General features: G+C 37.8%; 1 protein-coding gene across 1 annotated transcript; it reads right to left on the bottom strand.

Annotated features, from left to right (window-relative positions):
• Positions 1-125: 125 nt before the first annotated feature.
• On the bottom strand, positions 126-24338 carry camk4 (calcium/calmodulin-dependent protein kinase IV). Its single transcript, XM_079451306.1, has 12 exons — positions 24198-24338; positions 23975-24103; positions 14567-14645; positions 13800-13862; positions 13473-13555; positions 12805-12877; positions 4615-4705; positions 4173-4247; positions 3024-3099; positions 2506-2632; positions 2018-2170; positions 126-1481 (listed from the first exon to the last, which is right to left on the bottom strand). The coding sequence occupies exons 2-12, from the start codon at positions 24082-24084 to the stop codon at positions 1317-1319; spliced, it is 1095 nt and encodes a 364-aa protein (XP_079307432.1). The 5' UTR covers positions 24085-24103; positions 24198-24338; the 3' UTR covers positions 126-1316.
• Positions 24339-25446: the final 1108 nt, after the last annotated feature.

The following is a 25446-nucleotide window of genomic DNA, read 5'->3' as shown; positions in this document are numbered from 1 at the left end:
CTAGATTATTGCGAAGGAAGTCATGCACTCCGATAACAGCCAAGTTTGACAGACAAAAAAACAAACAAATATACCCTAGAGATGAACCAAAACAAATGTAGCTACTGTGGAAAAAAACAAATAGACAAGATTATTTTGCATTCTTTATTTCTAGTAAGTAATATACAGTGCTTATTATTCTCATTTAGAACGAGTCCTTTGACATAGAAACAGGCAGATAAACAAAGTTGACACACTAGTGCCATGTACAAAGTGAATGTCATACTGTTAAATATACAGCATTTATTATCAGTAAAATACAGTGCATTTTTAAAAGACAATTGCAGCAGTTAAGATAAACATTCCTACATGCAAAACATTAACCCTTATACATCCATATTACATTCCTTACGTGTTATTATCAGATTATCAAAGAGCATTTCCTCATATTTCCATACGTTAAAAACATGCTGTAAAGAATGGGATCAAAACACATTCATATTCTTGTGTGTATGTTTTAAAGACAGACTTGTCTGAATTCTGAGATGAGTTCTATTGCTAGGAAGTCACTAAGATGACAATTCAGATTTTTTTTAAAGGGAAACTTTAAATGAAACATTATAATCAGATATGATGTATTAAGTACATTTTGGCACAAGGGAGTCTTTATCTGTGCAACATTTCTATGTTAGATACACTTCTTCATCCTATTCTGAACACTGGTTTCGACAAAAGTAAAGATTACATCTATTTTGACAAGCCTGACATCAAATCAAAGTTGTTTTTGTAGGTTTGAAGCAAAATGACTAATAGTATTAGCAAAAATATGAATACATACTATAAAAACATGGTATACAATAAGGCAATCTCAGTTGAAGCTCATGAAAAAGTTTAGTTAAATGTCCACGTGGAAATTATTACCATCCATTTTACAATCAATGTTACTATAAAAAAAGAATTAAACGAATTTAATATGTTTAATAAAAAGCCGTACAAATGTATACAACTAAAGAGGTTATGTCCGTAGAGCACTTCCTCTATACGGTACATTTTATTAAGATCATGATAAAATAAACCTGAACAAACATAGATGTAATGATCACATAATCGCTCGGTTCTTCTCAGTGCCACCCACATTGACGAACTCGCTCATTCGCTGTACAAAAAGTTAAGTATTCACGTTGGCATGGTTTCAACAATGTGGGACTTTTCTATAGATAAACAGTCTGCATGCAGTGGAACCAGGTCCATCAGTTCTGTCATTCATGAGTGCCATTGCAAAAATGTTCCTTTTATGAAGGGAAGAAGTTCCGGTACCACTAAAGCTCTGTGCAAATTTAAGATCCTTCATTCTGAATTTCAAGCTGTTCAGTGTCTGGCTGATCTTCTGCTGTCTTCTGCTTGATCGAGGAGTGACTGCAAACCGTTTTGTTGCTTTCTGTATTGCCGTGGCTTCCTGCACTGCCCAGTCGAGATGAGGCGACCACCGCTTTGACCGCTGCCTGTGTAACCAGCAACATGCTTATAGTTGAAAAGTGACTTTCATATATACACTCACACAATATTATTTCCTGATGTTTAGTTTGTATTGTTGTTATTCCTATAGTTATTTACATTTACTGAAGAAAATGTCAGCGGTGCTTGCCAATGCAAAGCTCGCTGCAACAATGTTAGTATGTATGTGGGTGGTTGTGTAATGTTGCTATGTGGCTGCTAAGGTGATGTGTGGTTTAGCTTGCTTGGCCAAAAACAAAAGGGTCCACCCTCAAGTCTCTAATATATTCCCTTGTATTTCAATATGGCTCGCCTTCAGTTTAATTCTATGGGATTCTTTTGGGCAGTTTTATAATCTTTTATATGGGAATCGTAGTTATTTAGAAATGTAATAGCACACGTGTCACATGATTCTGAGTATTACTCATATTCCTAAATGGTGCGCCATGAGCTTGAATGTTTCAAATGTGCCACAAAGTTTATTTAAATCAATACACATTTCACCTTTAAAGCATCATCAAAATGTAGCAGAGATGTCTCAAACCTTGAGTTTTCTTCGTGCGTTGAACTCCTGGAGTTTCTTCTGAGCAGTGTCCATATGGGTGAAGTTAACAGCCTTTCCAGTCACCCAGGGGTGCTGCAGAGCCTGCTGTGTCGTCAGCCGTTTCTTTGGATCCTGGACAATCAGTTTCTTCACCTGTGGGGACCAATAAAGATGGATAAATAAGGTTTTTATTTAACTAAAACCCCAGAAACATTTTAATGTAATTGCATTATTAAATATATAAAATAAACATAGAATTTCTTTGTAAAGAAAATTGTATACACATGACCTTCCAAAAAAGAAAAAACAGAAGTTGATTATGGCAGAAGAAAGAAATGGTGTGTGGTCATGGGTGTATGAACATCTGATATTTTACTTCTGCGTTGTAGGTATGTGTCATGGGATTTAACTGTTGAACCTATCTAATATCGTTAGAAAATGACATAAAACGTATTACACAACAAAGTGTTTCAATTGTCATTACTTACAAGATCCTTGGCGTTAAGGGACACATTGTCCCACCAGGGGGAGACAAATTCATATTCACAGTTGAGAATGCGTTTAAACATGTATTGATCTCCTCTTTCATCAAAAAAAGGCTCAAAACCACATAACCTGATAACAGAGAAGACAAACAAAACAGCTGTTTCAACTGAAATTGCACATTTATCACGAAGACAAACTGGATAATCACTTTTAGTCCTTAGTTAGTCTTTTTCATATGTATAGCGTTTGTTAATATAAAAAAATGTTAAGACCTTAGTGTAAAATTCATAGATTCTTTTTGCCTTTTTGAAACTTGACAGCAAGAAGGTCAAACAGGTTTGGACTGACATATTATTGAGTTAATGAACATTCCTTAAAATACTGGTTCTATAAAGAAAAGAAAATAGAATGAATCATCCCTAAAAGTTCCAAACGTGCCTCTTCGACAGTGAATGACTAAGCACAAGATTCTGGCGAAAGAATAACTTAATGACTTAATGTTATATGTTGTGTCACTCACAAAATGTACGTGATAACTCCCACAGACCACATGTCCACCTCAGGGCCATAGGCACAACCCCGCAGGATCTCAGGAGCTGAGGGAGAGAATGACAGAACATCAGAAGCATCGAAAAAAGCGATGCTCCGCTCTAAATCATTTCTGTAACTGGGTCGATGACATGACACCAATCTTTTCTGACTCCATTAAATCTATTAAAAAAAGCAAATGAGAATGTGCAATTGATGTTTTAAAATACTCAATCAAAATAAGTTTTTATATTTTTTTGTCATACTGACAATACTTCGAAAAAATGTAATATCCACATGGCTACGTGGCAAGGTCCGTAAATATTTTTTTAATCTTATTTTAAAGTAGTTCACTCAAAAATAATATTTATTTTATCGTTTATTTACTCTTGTGTCAACCTATATTACGTTCTTGCTTACGCAGAACACAAAAGAAGATATTCTCACGACCGTTTGAAACCAAACAACATTTGCCCCCATTGACTTATTGTATAGACACAAAACCACAGACCTTTAAAAAATATCTTCTATTCTGTTCCACTTAAGAAAATCATAGAGATTTAAAAAAACAAGGGGTGAATCAATTATAATTTATCATTTTTTATAAAATTATCTGGATTTCTTTTTATTTCGAAAAATGTGTTTTCAAAACTAGTTAAAGGCACAGGCACCAAAGTTCATCCTAAAAAGACAATTCTGTCATGAATTACTCATTCTCTAGTTGTTTCAAACTTGTATACATTTGTTTGTTTGGTTGAACACTGAGAAAGATATGTGGACGAATGCTTGTATAAACAAACAGTTCTTGGACCCCATTGACTACCACAGTAGGAAAAATTACAATGGTTGTTAAAGTGGTTGCACCACCACTGTTTGCATTCTTCAAAATCTTAATCTGTGTTCAAAAGAACAAAAAATATATAAAGTATTTTTTCCACTATGGTAGTCAACGGTATCCAAGTATTTTCCAAATATCTTTCTTTGCGTTCAAATAGGAACAAAGAAATGTATACGGATTTGGAGCAACTCAAAGGTGTGAAAATGACAACCATCCCTTAAAAAGAATTATGTTTTCATCAAGTCAGATGAAAACAACCTATCTGCAAAATAATAACAGTGAAGTCCTCTTGAATAAACTCACCACAATAGCCTGGAGTTCCGCAAACTGTCTTCATTGTAACCTGATCGTCCACAATTTTCGACAAACCAAAATCCGCTAAAAAGATAAAAACACACCAAGTAAAACCTGGAGTTTTTCTGGTAGTGCTTGCCCGTGTAAAACTAGTTGTGCCATGATTCTAGGATGGGTGGTTGCCATGGCGTTGCTTTGTGTCTGATGAACACCGAAGATATGTTCAAATTTCTAACCTTTAAGATGAGCAAACACCACCATGAATGCTACATTTTTCACGAGCAAAAAACGTAAAAGCAATATTTGAATCATACCACAATCTTAGAGATGATCCATTCTGTGAAACAGACAGTGAATGTTCCCTTTCTAATACAACCGGATCAAGTTACTTGGAAACTTATTTACCAACAAGGGATGTCTCAGCCAGTTGCACACAAATGGAAAGCCTTACCTATTTTGAGCGGAGCATCTGGTGCTGAGGTGGCATACAGGAGATTCTCAGGTTTCAGATCTCTGTGCACAACTCCGTGTTCATGTAGATACTGCAAGCACAATGCAGACACAAGGGGAATATCCCCATTGTTATTGTGCCATGCTTCATGGCGCACAATCAGACATTAATAAAAGGCCACAAATGAACAAGCATTGTCATTATTAGCATGTGATATTATGTTTCATATGGGATCCTCTGAGTGCTAAACAGATCAAAACAACATTAGAGTCAATTTGCCTTGCGAATGTGGTAAGTATTTCTGGAAAATTGACTCATTTTACAGTTATTTAACTCACACAAAAATATCATTTTGAAAAATAAATAGCAGAAACATTAAGATTTAAGCTGTGATTTAAGAATTTACGTTCAGAGCGATATGTTTTCAGTTAATGAATGATTTAACACTGACAGCTAAACGAAATCTATTTGAATTTAACAGTCCTACACATACGAATGTGAAACTGCAGCTCAGAACTACGGATAAGCATAACCTTATTGTTTGTTGGTGATTCTCTTTAATAAAGGTCCAGTGTATACTTTCTTTGGATGACACGGAACCGGTTTCGTAAATACGTAATGTCCTTCGTCAAAGAGGTGCAAACATGACAATATTTTAGGTCTGTGTCAGCCTCCGTAGTGCTTCGAAAGGGAGGGGTGAGTCTAGCGAGCAGTTGGTTGCAATTCGCAACCTCACCGCTACATTTCTTACAAGGGACTTTTAACTGACAGCGATAATGTCATTGTAATATTTACATACTTCATACTGAATCCTAAATACGTGGCACACAAGCTGTGTTTCTCGGGCACAGCTGACACAAAATGCGACTGCAAAATGGACTGCAGCTCTAATGCCTAGTTTCTCATGCATATCATTTATTATGAAGCCTAAAACTGAAGCTGACCTCAAATCTGAATTGGAACTCTTTTTCTGCCCTGCAAGCACTGGCATTTCTTTCAGGAAAAGCAAATAGGTTAAGGATCCAGCTCTGGGTGGATTTTAAAAACTTTTGGCCAAAACAAAGATGCACAATTGATATTCTTTAATACTTGTCTCAATAAGTGTCTCTTCTTCAGAGTGAAACTATGGGACATTTAATAATGTTATAATCTGAAAGGAGAAATAAAAAAGTTGAATAAGATTGATTCGATCCCTAAACATGACCCCTAAGCAGTGATCCTTGCCCTAGCAAACACCCCCGTATGTCAATGCCCACTGCACAAGTCTATACAGAAAAACAACAGATCTGTTTTTATAATCAGCCCCATGCACTTGCCTTGGTGAGTGTTACCACGGTAACTCATTAAACAGAGTAGCATGGGCCACAGAAGTCTGCCTGGTTACAGAGAAACAGCACGTGCTTACCGTTTAACATGCTGCTCAAGAAGCTGATGAATGCGATATAAAAACTCAACGTGAGGGAGATTTTCATTCTCTCTCATTACTGTATATAGCAACACAGATTCAACCACCCATAGCAACCGCATAGAAACACCTTGGGGTGTTGAGGTGTGTAGGGCAAAGACATCCATTTATTTTCTTTCGTAAACACAATAATCTAGTTTAATATTTTGACTATTAACTGAACTTTCCAAAGAGTCCACACAAATATGTCGTGTTCAGATACTGTGAAGAGCTCACCGGCACATAAAATTCACACGGGACCATCGAGTACAGAATTACCGGAAAATACACCGTTTAATTGTCAAACCATCACGCAAGACTTCTGATATAAAGGCAGTGAGGGAAACCACGGTCCCCAGTGCAAATGGATTCCTGTGGGTTGTTTGCAGTACGGCCGCACAGTGATTCCTCAGAGAAAGAGCAGTACAGTGTGTCAGCTCACCAACACCAATTATTATGGTGACATGAAGGAGTATAATCTTTTAGTCGCGTCCAAGGGGAATACTTCAATCCCGCTCAAAACTCTGGCACTGACACACATAAGGCATTCTCTGTCTCTCTCTCTTTCTCTCCGTCCTCCTTTCATCTGACAAGGGCTGGATGTCTATTTTAACATTGCTGCTTTGCCCGCAATGCATTTTTTAGCCACTAGTCTTTAGTTATGTAGTCTGATAAACTAACAAACAAATCAAAGTTACCTTAGTCATTTTTAGAAGGCCATATATTCGAAGAAGGTCATTTCTGCATCTAATGGCAAAACATGAATTAAAAAAAATACACGTTTTCAAACACTCTCCCAATGCGGAGAGGTTTAGGTTTAAAAAAAGGTTTAGACAAACAACACATCTGCCCCAAACCTATAATATTAAGTAGGCCAGAAATGTTCACAGTTTACATAAAACAGAACGATGTTGAGATGATGGGCCAGATTTATCAGAGGAAGGTTTATCAGCCTACATAACTATGGCATTGCGGGCAAAGCAGTTATGGTAAAATAGACCATTATGAAGATGAAAGGACGGAGAGAAAGAGAGATTGTTCCAGGGCAATTACCTCTTTTGGCATTACTGCAGGGATTTTTGAAGGTAAACTGTTCAAATGTGCACTGAAAAGGCATGGACACAGTTCACTGTAAATAAATTCACCAATTTCAGCTGCCTTAAATTCTTAAGTTAAATAAAATTAGCTTTATGAGTCAATTGAACAGTCATCTCAATATAATTAAGTTTACTTGACAGATAAAGCTAATTTATTTTATCTTTAACTTATTGCACATGCATTGGTAGGATTTTTATCTAAATCTATTTTAAAATAATCACGCAACACGGTTTAAGAATTTACTGCCCTCTTAAAACATTTGTGTTAAAAACAACACATTTTGGTCCAGTTAAGTGCAACACACAAAATGTGTGTTATTTTTGGGACAACACATTTTGTGTTTACTTTTAGAAATAGTTCAACTTTAAATAAATGCATTTACATGAACTTATATAATTTCAAACCTATGACTTTTTTTCTTCTGTAGAACACAAAAGAAGATATTTAAAAAAATGTTGGATCAAAGGTTTTTGGTTTGCAACAGTTTTCAAAATAGCTTTCTTTGTTTTGCAGAAGAATGAAAATCACAGTTTTAAAATGAGTAAATGATGACAGTCTTTTCATTTGGAAGGTAAACTATTCCTTACTTTTGCTGTCCCTTTCATTTATTTAATACAATAAACACAAAATGTAATGTGGTGAAAAGCATTTCACAGACTGTGGCATTTGCGTCATTATTTAATACCCACAAAATGAATTTCTTAACATACGCTAATTCTGCTGCTTTTGGTCAATGTGAGAATGAGATACTGCGCCTGTATTTTGTAATGTGTGCCTTCAGTAAATCACCAGCAGAAATGTCCAGCACTTTTTTTAAATTGTGCTTTCATGCTTATTAGACTGTTTAGTAAATCTGGCCCTGAATGTTTTCCTTCACAGTAATTCTAAAATCTCATTCACACATTTCACAGATTTAAACTTGGTGTGCAGCATTCAGTTACCAGACGCGATAGCTTTTGGTGTCACTGATGTCAAACCCAAAGCAATGCAAATGAGATTCGACTGCCACAGTGAAGAGCATGATTTACTGCATTATTTCTGTCTGTTCCTTGCACAAAAGAGTCACATGGCTTAAATTTTAGCCATTTTATTTAGTTTAAAAAGCAGAAAACTAAACTAAATGATGATATGTGTTTGTACACATTTTGCCCCATGGGAAGCGAGTTTAATAAAAGAGATATTAGTTATAATGTATACAAAATGTACAGAAGAAATATATGATATATGAGTGAAAAAGGTTTACCTTGAATAAATGTTTGAGGTTTAAAAAACAATTATTGCATCATTTTTCACATCAGTCTCTTTTAAAAGGACCCACAGACCCAAACATCACACAAGGATTAATATCAAAAGCTTCTCAAGCTAATTTGGTTGATGCACAGATATAACATCCGTGAAGGAGATCTGTTTTTCTAACTAAGAAGCGCTCTCCATCGACGGCAACCCTTTGAATCCGCCACGCGAGTTTCCCTTGTTTATTCTCGTAAATGTTTACATTCCTCCACAAGTAAGTGGGAATGCGGCACTGCCACCGCTGGCAGATTACATCACTGACATGGAGCAGCAACACCCGGACTCGCTTATTATCATTGTTGGAGACTTTAACAGAGCAAACCAAAATACAGGCAGCACATCACATGCCCCACCAGAGAAAGCAACATACTGTCTCACTGTAACACCACAATACGGGATGCATATCACACTGTTCCCAGGGCAGCTTTGGGTCTCTCTGACCATTGCCTGGTTCGTCTTCTCCCGACCTACAGACAGAAGCTTTAATCTGCCAAGCCTGCAGCAAGGACTGTAAAGAGATGGAGCAGCAAATCTGGATGAGTTGACTGACACAGTGAACTCCTACATCAGTTTCTGTGAAGACATATGTATTTCCATCAGGACTCACTTAACATACAACAAACCATGGTTTACAATGAAACTGAGACAGCTTTGTCAGGCTAAAGAAGATGCTTATATAAGTGGGGACAAAGTCTTGTATAAACAGGCCAAAACACACTGACAAAGGAGATAAGCGGCTAAGAGAAGCTACTGAAAAGCTGAAGAACCCATTTTCAGGCAACGACCCTGCATCAGTGTGGAAAGCACTGAAAGACATTACCAACTACAAGTCATCATCCCCTCAGTCTGTGGGCAATCGTTGACTGGCTGATGATCTGAGCGACTTCTGTTGTCGTTTTGAAAACCAGAGTCTCACCCATCACACCCACTCAGACCCTATCTCTGCTAAAGTGTAAACACCTCCTCTTGATACTCGACCTGCAGTTGGGGTCTGCGAAGAGGATGTGTGTCAGCTTTTCCGCAAACAAAAGATCAGAAAAGCACCAGGCCCAGACAATGTCTCATCCTCCTGTCTGAAAGTCTGTGTGGAGCAGCTGTCGCACATCTTCACTCAGATCCTTGAAGCAGTATCTTCCTGCTTCAAACGCCCCACCCTGTACCAAAGAAATCCAAAATTTCTGGACTTAATGACTACAGGCCTGTTGCCTTAACATCTGTGGCCATGAAGTCATTTGAGAGACTGGTATTGGCCCACCTGAAGGACATCACAAGACCCTTCCTTGATACCCTCCAGTTTGCTTACCGAGCAAACAGGTCTGTTGATGATGCAGTCAACTTGGGACTCCATTACATCCTACAACACTTGGACAGATCAGGGACCTACACCAGGATCCTGTTTTTAGACTTCAGCACAGCCTTCAACAGCATCATCCCGGACCTTCCTCTGCCCGAGCTAACCCAGCTCTCTGTGCCAACCTCCACCTGTCAGTGGATTATTAACTTCCTGTCAGATAAGCAAGTTAGGTTGAGAAAATTTACATCTAGCACATGTATAATCAGCACCGGAGCTCCTCAAGAATGTGTTCTCTCCCCACTGCTCTTCACACTCTACACAAATGAATGCACCTCTACAGACCCTTCCATCAAAGTTCTGAAGTTTGCAGATGACACCATTCAAGGCGGTGACGAATCTGCTTACAGAAGCTGGCGGCCAAAACAACCTATAGCTGAATCCACTCAAGACAGTGGAGATGATCGTGAACTTCAGAAGGAACCTTTCTTCACTCCCTCTCCTCCCCATCCTGGACAGAACTGTGTCTACTGTGGAGTCATTCAGGATTCTGGGTTCCACTATTTCTCAGGACCTGAAGTGAGAGTCCCATATAGACTCAGCCCTCCATCCTCCATCAATTGAGAAAGTACAACCTACCACAGGAGCTACTGACCTAGTTTTACTAAGCCGTTATCGAATCTGCCCTGTAAACTTCAATAACTTGGTTTGGCTTGGACACCAAATCAGACCTACGAAGACTACGACAGACAGTGTGTAGTGCTGAGAAGATGATTGGTGCCCACACTTCAGGACCTGTCTGATTCCAGAATAAAGAACAGGGAAATAAAAATCATCACAGGCTCTACTCACCCTGGACACAAGCTTTTTGAACTGTTGCCCTCTGGCCGGCCCTTCAGAGCACTAAACACCATGGACTTGCAGACACGGAAGAAGCTTTTTCCCTCAGGCCATCTTCCTCCTAAAGAGTTAACTGCTCCTCAAGAGTAATCTTCCACTTTTTTTACTACTCCTATCGTGTACATTATAATGCCATCGTGTATATATGTTTATTTCTACATGTACATTACACTACCTCTGCACACAACATTATCCATTTGCACAAGTGTACATACCGTCTGTAAATAATGTAAATTCAACAATACACTTCCCTGTACAATGTCTATTATATGTTATCCCCATTCTGTATGATAGTATTTTATATATGCATATTTATCTTTACCTACAGTCTTTATCTATCTTATAATTTGTCTTGTCATTATGTTGAATGTCTGTACTAGATGCTTCCAAGTCCAACACCATAGAAAACTCCTTGTGTGTGCAAGCACACTTGGCAATAAAGCTGTTCTGATTCTGATTCTAAATGTAACTTATTTAAAGGGTAATAATATATATTTTCACTGGTTATCAACCCTGGAAAAAATACAAATTAAGAAGATGTCTTTCACTGTACAGAATGCTAATTTTCCACTATTTCCATAACTGCACCGTCCGTTGTTAAATTGAGGCACTATGCTGGTCCAAATCATTTCACAAAGAAAGATTCTGAGTTGTACCAATACAAAATCCTGCATCAAGTCCCAGACTTCCAAAGGAGAACTGCAGAGATATTGCAAAGTCCCACGCCCCCTAGACGTCCCGGCCAATCAGATTGGCAGAGATCTACAAAACAGAGATCCAGATACCACATTGCCACATGGCTTTGATGTGACAGACGCACGGAATCTGCTGTTGTGAGGGAACCTGTGAATCTCTTCACACAATAACATGTTAAAAACGCTCTCTTAAAAGGCTGGTCACTTCAAAAGGGATGTCTGGGTGTCCTTTTTTAAGTCCTTTTTTATGACCGGGTAGGAGCTGTGGTGTCTCTGAGGTGAATCCAGCCCATGAGGAAGCCCACCATCTCATCTCCTTGGCAACAGCCATTTTTGATTAAAGGAAGAAAATGCATTTGAAATATATTAAAATACATAAAGAACATGTTTTAATTTGGACTCCAATGCCCCTTAAGCGAACAGGGATCCATCACTGATAAAATAAGGAACGTCACATCCATGATGTATAGGCGATAATAACAGTCCTCATTATAAATGTGCAAACAAACAAAACACAAGCACAGGAGGGAGAGAGAGAGAAAAGAGAAATATATAAAGACTGATGGATTGACAATAAATAGTTTATTGTGGCCATCAAATGCAATCTAGGCACACTCATCACATTTTTACATTAGAAATAGGGTTTCTATTGCACTAATAAGTTTCACTGCTGATCTAATCTGCCTAGGGATAAATAATTTAAGATAATAAATTCTGATGAACTGTCTTCTTATTTCAAAACCTCAATCATACGCATGATAAAAATTATACGGACAGATGTGGGCTTGTTTACTTGAAAATGAGTTGCGTTTATATCAAAATCCTCATTGCCTTCCCTTTTCTGTCTGATGTAAATGATTTAGTTAAGAAGGCAAAAATTTTAGCTACATTTTCTTTGTTGTCTCGCATTCACATCCCGCAAATAGACTGTCCTCAGACACAAACATGACATTATCACTGACAATTACAAAACATAACTGTCGTTCCTAAAAAAAGTTGGAATATGTAAAATTATTTTTAATAAGACGAAACTCATGCAAGTTTGGTATAACATAAAGGTACATATCTTTGAGAAAATAGCAAAATGATCTAACTAATCTGCTTACTTGTATTGAAGTATGAACAATCATTGAAAAGGCCATTGAAAAAAAAACTTTTATTAACAAGACCAAAGTTTTAAAAGGACAGTTCCCTCTAGCCGTTATGTCTTTCTTTCTTCTGCATCACACAAAAGAAGATATCTTGAAGAACGTAACCAACTAACATTGGCCCTCATTGACATCCAACGTACAATCACAAAACCACTGCAACATTTCTCAAAACATTTCCTGTGATATGTAATAAATGACGACAGAAGAATGTATTTTTGGTTGAATTTCCCTTTAAGCTTTCAAAACGTTACAGCAGCAGTAAAAGCAAACGACCAGACAAAGGAAACAATTTCAGTCAGAAAGTGCAAAAAGACTTACTGAGACCGCCTCGAGCACTTGTTTGACCGCATCAGCCGCGTCTCTTTCGCTGTAGTAGCCTTTCTCAACCACCCTGAAAGAAAGAAGGGACCTTTTGGTCTCCAGTGAAACTGCATTGAACGTAAAAGAAGCTCCCTTTTCCAATTTTCACTTCATTCTTTTTCACCGTTGGTGTGAGTCAACCACACCTCAGTGCACTGTGAGAGATGAACAGAGACATTTCTGTGGATTGTTAAAAAGAAAAGGCCATTTTGAAAATAACTCATGCCAAGACAACTCTGTGAAATCAGGTGAATGAGACAATCCTGGGTGAGTATAAAATACAGTGCATCACTGCAAAATCAGCGGGGTTTTACAGTTAAAAGTGTGCTTTTCATAAATCACACAGTAGGTTGTTTTGCTCAGTGAATAGTTCCTGCAGAGAGATACACTACATAGATTTGAAGTTTTTAAGAAAATGCTCATTGCTAACCACATTTCAATGTGTTTCTGTGTGGTTGCTACATAAGCTGGCCCAACTCAAAGAGGCCCACCGTTTGACATTTTTTTTATGACGCAAAGATATTGTTGGTTGCCAGCGTTTCACGATATATTAATGCAAAAATATCAATGTTTGTTAACTCTATCCGCCATTTTTTCCAAGTAGCACTTCACCCCCAAAAACTGACCTGTCAAATAATTCTCCTCCAGTGACCAGTTCCAACACGAGGCTGATCTCCGCAGGCGTCTCAAAGATCTCTTTCAGTTTGATCTGACAGAGAACATCATGCAAAAGGAGAACATTTCACCGGAGGAATTTCTAAACAGTGAATGATCAATTATTGATACTCCACTATGGGTAGTCCACTTTAATGTCTGACAAACATTTGCATAACTAGACCATGCTACGTCAAACACAGACAGCATCCAAACAGCATATCCTACAGTAAGACGTGGAATATCATAAGTGTTATGGGATACAAAGGAGACAACAGATTTTTTCTCTTCAGACTTACTATATTTGGATGAGAGAGGCGCAGTAATACACCAATCTCCGTTCGTACAATCTTCTTGTCAACCTGTTAGAACAAACCGAGTTTGTAGAAAGTGAACGAGGTGTACAATTATGTAGCCTTAACAATCGGCCCCAACGTGAAATAGCAATCGGAGCTCCGCGTAGAGGGGAAAAACTTCAATCGAAACTTGAAATCTTAAAAGTATTACTGGAAAAAGTAAATCAAGCACCTCTTTACCATTTAAGACTTAACTAGATGACTGGGTCATGTACACATTCTCACTCTAATGTATTGTTGTTCTAAACCTGTGTAATTGTCTTTCTTTCCAATAAAATGTTCATAGTTTTATCAATACAATGAACAGAATAAAAGTTTTTGAATTACATGATTATTTGGGTGAAATTAAAAATGATTTGAATTTATATTTTTTGTAAATGTTTTATAATTTTGCTTTATTGTTACTTTACAACTTAAGAGATAATATACTGTAGCATCGTAACACAACATAATTGAATCACATATACATTATGGAGACTTCAGTCTTTTTATACCCTATAAAGGAGCAAGATGGCACAAATGATGGAGTGTTGTACACATCAACGTATGACTAGTGATCGGACAACAGTAATTACCCATCATGCATCAGAGTGAGGTAGAGAAATAGATTTTAGGTCTTTAAGATCGAAGAAAGTTCTGGCCAGAAAACGAAGGAGAACAAAGGCGAGAAGACAGCCTGGCCATGCGTGGAGAGAGATCAGCGCACTTACAGTTTTTTTCAGCATTTTCACAGCGTAGTGCTTCTGGGTGCCTTTTTGATGGCATCGGAACACCACTGATGTGGCTCCCCTGAAAGAGACAAACAGCGAGTGACTCACTTGACCAGTTAGTTTTACCCCAATTCTACCAAGATAGAAAAAATTAACTGAAAAGGTGAATACATTTTTCATAGGAATGACATCTGTGCATTTTGCAGACGCTTTTATCCAAAGCGCCTTAAATTGCATTGTGCTATAAATAATTTAAATGAATTACTTTGTAAACAAGATAAGAACAATAATATTATATAACTACATTATACAAGTACAAAAAGTTACAGTTATATATTTGTCTCCTGTTTATTTGAAAAATGAACATTACAGTCATTTTATAAGCTATACTTTTCTGGACACGTCAACTTCCACGGAGAGTTCAATCCCGTAAACAGGTTTTATTTACTTTAACATACTGGGTCAAGCTAACAACATTGTCTGAAGTAATATTGACTCATTTATTTAAATGTTCTAATAAGAAAACCTATAATCTTACTCCTTGTGGTGGCATTCATTCTTCACTTCTTATAACTAAGGACGTAAACTAATCTGTGAACTCTAAAAGATCAAACTGTTTTTAATTATTGCTGTGGGTGGCAAGGCCGTCCTATTTAAACTTACACTGGTGTAATGTCACTAATGGCTTATACACCTGGGCCACACAACCTCATTAATTACCTTCATCATTACAGACCGCAGGCAATATACTGTAGCACTAATCCTATCTTCTATCTCATTTACAACATATACACCGCATAACAGCCCATTGGATTCTACCTTTCAAGCTATTTATATTACTATTACTACTGCTAAGAGTCTTGTAACATAATATATACGCATAATTAATAGTGAAGTCTTTAATATGATTGCATATATATATATATATATATATATATATATACAGTATATATACACAAAACTAATCCACTTTGTGTGTGGTACTTAACCACCTAACAATTCCTCTGCAACCACACAGCCTAGCATCGGGGCCAATGAGTTTTGCATAAGCAGGCACCCTTTTCTCTACAAGAGTCAACACCTTAATATTTGATTTATTCTCAAATATCCTAACCTCATCTTTCTGTGGCCCAAGACCAGTACGGTGTGTTTGATCCGAGCAACAGCGGTTAAAAACAAGCATATCAGCTGGAAAGTGTCCAGTGTGCAAATAAATGAAATTTGGGCGGACAGCTTGGCTAATGCAATTAAAGAGGAAAGGCAACCCCAGTGGCATCTGGGCACTCATTAGGTGACCAGTGCCAGATCCAAACAGCTATTCAACCCTGCTTCTTTCTCTACGCCAACCGTACCCTCCCACTGACAGAACATGCGAATAGACATCAGGCAACGGTAGAAACCAGTTTATGACTCCAATCTGCTCCACATAATCCCCATGTGCAAAAACATTAATGTTATTAGCTTATGCAAACAGAACATTTGATAGAATCCATACACCTGCCAATAAAGTAGGATGGTGTGCAGAGCATCCTGCTTAGATCACCAATTTCTCTGTGCCTGTACGTACTTGGCAGGGATATAAAGTAGAAAGTAATTGTGCTTTATTAAGTTATCCCACTAAAAATGGACGGACGGAAAGCATTTAGAAAGTATTCTATGGGCACATTGTTTACTTTCTTTAGTGAATCAGACACTTAGGCAATGCAGTCAGTGCAAATCTTATCAAACCTACAATTTCTATATGCCATTAACTGTACGCCTCTCATTCTCACAGCAAGCAGTTGGGATCCCCAACACTCCATTTCAATAAATCATTACGAGTTAATAGAAGTCCGGGATGGAAAGATTTGTAATGAGCTCTCTTGGCTTGCAGGGTGATGCATGAAAGGAAATGGAATAGCTACCTTTTCTTCCAAACCATCTGTCATAGACTTCAATTCTCAAAACGCACACTAATACAAACATATATTTAAAGAGAGGACACCAGATTTGTGCCTCTGGAATATCTCTGGGGATTCATAACAACACGTCTAAACGAAATGGCATTCACAATCCATTTACTTTTGAATGCGATTGTGAAAAGCAAGAGTTGTGTGCAATAGAACATACTTGTTTCATTGAAATACTTAGTCCGCATGTCGTCATTATGCTTATTTATTGGTGGTCAAAACAAGTCTGTTTCCTTTTTGCCTCTCCACATTCATTACCCATGCCAACAGAGAGCAGCAGCAGCAAGCGTGTGAAGTTGTTGTCATAGCAACCAGGTACGTTGCAAGCTGATCCGTCAGCAAAATAACTTGCAATGTTTTTCTTCTCAGCAAATGATGCCAGAGACAACACCTAAGAAGGATAATGCAGATATAACACTAGAAAACGTGACATAGGAGGAGGTCAGACGCAAAACCCTCTAAAAGCCACATAAAAGCCATGAGATTACAATGTTAAGTGTTTGTTCTACACACATACCACACACTTCTCGTTCTGAAATATCAGATTTTGAGATTGTAGGAACCAGGTGAAAAATGCTAATTTAAATGAAAAGCCGTCTGATGGATTAGGAGCGTTTTGCATCTGAACTCTTCATATACTCTTCATATATTTTTAAGTATTGCACAATGAGACACTCTGTGAAATCCGGACTGTCCCCCAGGTAAACAGGATTTGAGAATTTATAAACTAGGATAACTTAACCCCGGTGTAAAGAACTCGACATTTCATTTACGCTTTTTTTCAGGGTGGTGAAATGTCTCTTTCAACAGTCAGAGTCTCATATAATAAACGATTAGCTGAGATCATAATAAATCCAATACTGATAATAAGTCACAACTCTCTTTATAATGAAGTCAACCTGCTCAGGTTATGGCACTCAATCCTTGGAATGGGACGGGATTTCCATCTCATTACTTTCCGACTGGACTATTCAGCATTGTTTGATTAAAACTTGATGAAAGTGATAAGATAAAATGGCTGTCCAGGAGAACATTTCTGAGCAGATTTATTTCAGCTTTACATAAGATCATTTTGATGGTCTCTAACGGCACAAAATCTTGAGAAACGGGAGACTTTTTAAATATTAGCATGATATTTGGTCTACATTGCATCGGATTCATGGCAAGAACTACCCAGAGAGGCTCTATGAGTGACATGTAAACTAACCAGACGTGACGTGAAGATCAGATACAACCCAGAGACCAACAAATATACACTTAAAGGCGATTTTATAAAATAAAATATATATTTATATAAGTTTTTGGAACCTAAACAATGCTTTTAACTGAAACATGCATATGACAACTAGTCATGAGACACACGAGAACCAACAAGATATAAAGTTCACTTGGATTTCCATGAATAGAGCCAACTAACCCTAAACGTTTACCATGTTACTGAAAAAAGATTACATGAACTGTTGTCATGCAGTAGAGAACGCTAGGTCCTAAAAGCTAACACGCAAACAGATGGCAGCCTTATGAACGGCATATGTCATAAACCTCCATTGAATTAAAGTCCAAAGTCAACCAATATTCGTGATGATATTAATATCTCATCATCAGTGGACGCCCAGTGGCAAAAATAAATAAATTCACCAGTTACAGCTAATCATAATGAAACAACCCCACCATACCGTCTGAATATACAGAATAAAGGACCTCAGGGGGCCTCTGAAACAAATCCATCCACATCCTATAACCTACCACCGCTTTTAATGTGTCAAATGTGACTACCTTATTTGGCTCTTTTACAAACCCTAATAACACGTAGCAGTACAATTCGCACTTGAAACCGTGACATGCCCAGGCAACCAGCTCCAACTGAGGAAATCTTGCTCTACGTGATCATACAGAAGAGAATGGGACATTTTTTACACTATAGGCACAGTGTAACTTGCATTGTGTGGTGTAGCTTTTGCACGAAAAATGGAGCGCAACTTTAAGAAGACTAAATTAGAGGTATTTCGTACTGCCTGGAAGGATAGTATTAAAAAATACAGGAAAGCCCTAAAAACGTCTCGATCCACCTACATTTCATCATTAATAGAAGAAAACCAAAATAACCCTAGGTTTTTATTTGATACAGTGGCTAAATTAACCAAAAATAAATCGTCAGCGACTTCTGATGCTGTATACCAGCATAGCAGTGATGATTTTATGAACTATTTCACAAAAAAAATCCAAGATATTCGAGAGAAAATTATAACTATGCAACCAGATGCGAAACCCGCTGAACATATGACTAACTACAGCACCCCTAAGGAGAAATTATGTTTATTTTCTACTATAGATCACGATGAACTATCGAAAATCATTAGATCATCTAAATCGACTACATGCATGCTAGACCCTATACCTACAAATCTTCTGAAAGAGATGCTCCCAGAAATTATAGATCCTCTACTTAGCATTATTAACTCATCTCTGACATTAGGACATATGCCTAAAGCATATAAGGTGGCTGTTATAAGGCCCCTTGTCAAAAAACCCCATCTGGACCCTGGAGAACTAGTAAACTATAGACCTATTTCGAATCTACCTTTCTTATCTAAAGTTCTGGAAAAAGTAGTCTCAACTCAAATATGTTCCTTCCTCCAAAGGAATGAGATTAATGAAGATTTCCAGTCTGGATTTAGAGCACATCACAGTACAGAGATTGCTCTGATTAGAGTTACAAATGATCTGCTTATGGCGTCTGACCGAGGTTGTATCTCCTTATTGGTGCTGCTAGATCTTAGTGCTGCATTCGACACCATTGACCACAGCATGCTCCTACATATACTTGAAAATGATGTCGGTATTAAGGAAATAGCTTTGAAATGGCTTAGATATTATTTATGCGACCGTTTCCAATATGTAAAAATAAACAATGAGGTATCACGCAAATCGCAAGTCCAGTACGGTGTACCACAGGGCTCAGTACTAGGGCCTATGCTCTTCGCATTATACATGTTACCCCTAGGAGATATAATAAAGCGACACGGAATAAGCTTTCACTGCTATGCTGATGATACGCAACTTTATATTTCCTCGAAGCCTCACGAAACACAGCAATTCCATCGAATAGTGGAATGCATAGTCGATTTAAAAAAGTGGATGAGTAGCAATTTTTTATTACTGAACTCGGACAAAACTGAAGTGCATCTTATCGGACCGAAAACCGCCCTACGTAACAACCAAGAATACTGCTTAACTATTGATGGATGTTCCATAAAACCCTCATCTTCAGCTAAGAATCTTGGCTTTATATTCGATAGTACTCTGTCATTTGAGAACCAGATCGCCAACACCTGTAAGATTGCGTTTTTCCATCTTAAAAATATATCTAAATTACGTCATATGCTGTCATCATCAGATGCGGAGAAGCTTATACATGCCTTTATGACATCAAGACTAGATTACTGTAATGCACTATTAGGTGGTTGCCCTGCAGGCCTATTACAAAAACTCCAACTGGTCCAAAATGCGGCAGCTCGAGTTCTTACACGTACAAAAAAGTATGAGCATATTAGCCCAGTTCTGTCAACCTTGCACTGGTTACCTATAAAGCATCGCATAAATTTTAAAATCTTGCTTATTACCTATAAAGCCTTGCATGGTTTAGCTCCTCACTACTTGAGAGAACTTCTTACGTATTATAGTCCATCACGTGCACTACGCTCTCAGGTGTCAGGTCAGTTGGTAATACCTAGAATTTCAAAATCAAGTGCAGGCGGCAGATCCTTTTCTTATCTAGCGCCTAAACTTTGGAACAGTCTTCCCTGCACTGTCCGGGAGGCGGACACACTCTGTCAGTTTAAATCTAGACTAAAGACGCATCTTTTTAATCTTGCATACACTACATTATCATAATATATGTATTTCAAAGATCTAGGCTGCACTAGTTAGATCAACCGGAACCAGGGACACTTCCAATAACAACTGATGCATTTGTTGCATCAAAGAGTGCAGAACAGTACTCTACTCTCAGCCAGTCTTGTCTCATTGTTCCAAGGTTACAAGAGCGGAGCAGGCAGGGCGCAATCCATTCCTAGACCTGACAAATGCTGGACGAAGGAAGTGACGTCCCTACAAAACTTCAGCCACTATTAGATTATTAATGATAATTTTAAATCTAACTTTTTTATTTTGCCTTGTTGTGCAAGCACTGTTGAGCTTGTGCAGAGGCTGCAGTTTTTGCCAGAGGGGAACTGGAATCCCCTGGTTAGGCCTGGTTTCCCTCCGAGGTTTTTTTTCTCCTCCAATGGAGTTTTGGGTTCCTCGCCACCGTTTGTATACTGTTTTGCCTAGCCGGGGGGGCTGCTAGAATTTGGTAGTCTTATTTAATTAACACTGCATATAGGAATTTATTGTGTGTCTGATATTTGACCTGTGTTTTGAATTCCATAACATTAATAAATAATTTATGTTTTACTTAGTAATTTTTTCTTGTACAGCTGCTTTGTAACAATGAAAATTGTAAAAAGCGCTATATAAATAAAGCTGACTTGACTTGACTAATTATTAAAAGCATAGGCTAGTTCTCAACTTGGATTATATTTGGTCAGTAAAACATTTAAGCAACGTTAAATAAACAATACAATACAGACATGCTGTCACTTAATATCCTCCTTTATTTATACCATATGTAAATTGTACTCGCAGTATAGCAGAGCCTCCACACCTTACTTATAGTTTACCTATTTATTTTTCAATCATTTACTCTACGCACATGTCATTCTAAACCTATATGACATTCTTTGTTTTTCTAACTAAAACTCCATGCAAGTACAGCGTGAGTATTTTTCCTCTAATGTTCTCTTGTATTTTTATACGAATGTTCTCTTGTGGATTTCATAACATTGTAACCTACAAATGTAAGAATGTATTGATTCTGTTTTCTACTTTCTGAGCATTATATAATCGCAGTGGAGACTGAGAGAAAGAGAGTGTGTGAGGGAGGAAGAGGAGCGCTCTGGGGAGTATGGTAGGCTTCATTACTCAGCTTGCTCTGCCTTCTTCAGGACCTGGGCGGTTTGCATCTGGCCCCATTTACAAGAGTGTCCTATCTATTTCCATGCGGTCTAAACGATTCACTGGCTTTGAGTTGATAATATTAACAAATAAAGATCTTGAGCCTTTAAAATTGTACTAATGCTGTACGTTTCAAGTCTCTGGAGGATCTTGATCTAAGGTAAACATACAATTATTGGCCGTGCCAGCAAAGGCATACATTGATATTAATAAAGCTCACACATTTGTTCAGGTCTTTAACCATAAAAATTAACATGTCTACATGAATGCTTTTTTGTGGAGGGGTGCTGTTTTTAGGCTATCAGATCTACATCTTACAAACAAAACAGGTTAAGGAATCCCACACACCCAAGCCATATCTTAACACAAGAATATCACAAAGGGAGTTTTACTCGGCCCAGTAGGCAACTCCCGAGCAACCACCACAGAACACCCTAGCAACCACACAGCAATGCCCTGGCAACCGTGCATAAAACCTTGGCATCCTTGCAGCAAGTTTACCTATCAGAAATGTAAAAATCTGGTTTTATTTACAATGTTGTGCCCATGCGCTGACCTTAAGTAATCGCATCAACAAATATAATACACTCCTGTCAGCAAAGATGTATGTGACTCATTTATTGCGAGATTCATTCGATTAACTGAATTTATGTTTATGCGCCAAGAAATACAAATCACTCTTAGCTGAACGAATGCAAGGTTTATTTGTATTGTTTACAAGTGTTTCACTGCATGCGCCGGGTTTACTTCCTTAAATTAGACACTGTGACTCAAATGATTCAACATCAGCACAAAAAACCTCCAGAGCTCCTTTTCATTACATCTCATAATTAGGCTGTGTTCATTTTCACCAAATGTTAAAGGAAAAACATGAAAAAAAACTAAATTCTACATCAACATTTTTCTGTCCCTCTAAAATGTGTAATATCGTTTTTTTTCTAAAGAATTCATATCTAGTAAACAGTTATATGACTTGATTGCTCATAAAAGCGAACCAACTGTCCATTCAATTTTGGACTATAGCCCTAGTCTTTGTGAGTCTAGAAAGTACAGCCTTTAACTGAAGCCTATAACTCGGCACGGCATATATAGCGGTGGTGTGAGGAAACCATTGAACAGAGAGGCGAACACATTTATGGACACTCAGCAACAATTCATGGCCCACCCATCACAGATCAATGAATGTTCCTCCTCCTACATGCTGCTCTGAGACGCTAAAACAACACGATCAACTTATGAAAGACACTTTGAGCAAAGACGCAATCTTAAACTAACTCTCGTTTTTTATTATTTTCCTATTCAGGTGGTTTCATTATGTGTATCATTTAAGGACACTGTGAGATTATTACTACATCCCTTTTTAACATTAACAAACAAACACACATAAACAAAAATAGAAAATTACAAGGCACACACAGGCTTAAACACACTAACACATAACACTATGATGTATTGTAAACACATATCATGTTATTCACAAAGTACCACGGGCTTACCAACAATGATATCACTGTTCAATGCCAGAGTACGTTTTTGTAAGTGAAATATTATGATAATTCAGTATCATGTAAATATAAATCGATTTATCGTCAATTCTATGCCTGCAGGATCTGACTGAACGCGGTTAACCTTTAAGACAACCGATATGAAGTTTGTTTGATGAAATAATAGTCTGGTGACAAAGAAACACCTTGGAGTCTTTCCTTTCCTGTTACACTTATTGCTTAGTGACAAATGACCAGGTGGTAACATAAACACTGCCTTAGCTTATCACTTGGGTTTAGACTACCGACACCTGTGAGTCATATTATGTATGATTCTAACTTTCCTTGTGACTGCCTTAAAATTATGTCAAGAAACGGAAATGAACACATAAGCGATATTACGGATCGTGGGAAATATGAGGCTTTGTGATGGAACTAAAATAACCTAATGGAAGTAACTCATTACAATGAAAATGAGTTTTATGGAGTGGGAACTATGTTCAATTCTAAACATGTTAAATAGCCTACTGGATGTCAGTTTTCACAGCGGTGTTGACTGCATTTGTGTGGCTCAACTATTCATCCAAGTCAAGCAACTGAAAAGGAACAAACCCGAACCCAAATGTTATTTGTAGTGAAATACGTTGTTTAGATTGTGATTCTTCTGACCGCATACATTAAACTCAATGGCAGCTCATCCAAATCATTCAACGCCAAAATGGATTTAGTCCTTCATTCAAAGCAAATATAAATCCATCAATAATTACAAATCAGTATTGATTTCAAACTATTTATTGCAAATGTGCAACTACTTGCGATATCTATTCCTATGAGGGTTAATAAACACGTGATTTCCCGAATCATACGCGCAGCTGTGCCTGTATATTCAGCCCTCAAAAGTCATCTGCACCTCCACTTACCGTCCCAATTCAGACTCCAGCTCATAGAAGTCCGCCAGCGTCTCTTTCTTGGATCCGTCGATCCAGTATTCCGGAGCGGTTCTGGAGGCGGGCATAGTCACTTTCAGCATCTCCAGCGCGGTATAAGATCTGTGCGGATAACGCCACCACACAATGAAACGCAGAAAGCACATACGCACAGTCGGAATAAATCAGATGTGTAAAAGACAGAGTAAAGCAGTACCTTTAATGTATGTTGCCGAGATGCAATGAGTGGATGTGCAGTCACTGGATAGCGGTTGTCATGTCGCTGAGTCTGTGCGAGTCTTCCACTGGGTCTTACTGTCGCCTATGTAGGGCGCTGTGCGTGCGTGTGTGTGTGTGTGTGCGTGATTTACCTGGATTCAATGGACGTCACGGTACGTTAATACATAACACGAGTACTCCAGATGCAATATACACTTCTAGACATTGTTATGACCAATGACAGCTACATTGAAAGATATTTCATAATTTTCTTCATAAACACAGATCCACAACCTGAATACACAAATATGCTGGGTGTTTATGCCTGGGTTATAGATTTCACCCCGTTTGTGTTCGATTACAAAACAATTAGACATTTATTATTATGTAAGCCATTTCCTCCCTCTTAACTATACATAGTTAATAAAACATTTAAATGTCAACCTTTCTGTGAAGCCCATTCATTTTTGAGGAACTTACTGTTTCCTAAATAAAATCATTGACTATACAAAGAACTTCGGCTAATATATATAAAAAACCATGTCAAAGATTAAAATCTTAATTTCAGTATTTGAATCAGATTCTTGGATACTTTCTAAAACACCTCAAAAATGACTACTAAAAGCTTTTGACTGCCTTTGGTTTACATTAACTCCCTTATTGAATATGGCTTGATGAATATTATTGAGGATTTCCTGCATTTTTTAAATATGACACTTCCACTCAATTTCAATGTGCTAAGGGATCTGAATCACCCACACTGAGTGCACATCCATACTGGCCAGCATGACTAGTCATACTTAAAGCTCAGGCAGAGCCGGAGTGCTCTGGGCTCCCACACAGAGAGACCCATCTGTTCAGTATCTGCTCTGCTGCAAAACAACCACAATCACTGCAAACCACCAGCATTACTCTTCACTCGCCCATTCACTTCCTTTCAACTCACTCATACACAGCGAGAAGCAGATGACGCAAAATCATTTTGCCATGGGACTGCAGTAAAATATCTGAAGGAGTTTGGGTGGACAAAATAAATTTTTTTTAGAAACAAATGTGCCTTTAACTTCGAAAACAACAGATTTACTATTCCAAATCAAGACAAAAGCTAGTAAGTGGAACATGTCCATGGTTAATTTATCATGTGGTGGGATGTGCCAAAGCTGATGGAATCTGACTTCTGGTACTGTCTTAAAATAGCTCAAAGCAGTACCCAACACAATAAAAGGTTAACGCAGCCAAATTCATAC

The sequence above is a fragment of the Barbatula barbatula genome (genome assembly GCF_947034865.1).
Source record: "Barbatula barbatula genome assembly, chromosome: 2".
NCBI classification, from domain to species: Eukaryota; Metazoa; Chordata; class Actinopteri; order Cypriniformes; family Nemacheilidae; genus Barbatula; species Barbatula barbatula.
The sequence above is the reverse complement of the archived record's forward strand: the minus strand, read 5'-3'. Positions and strand labels throughout refer to the sequence as shown.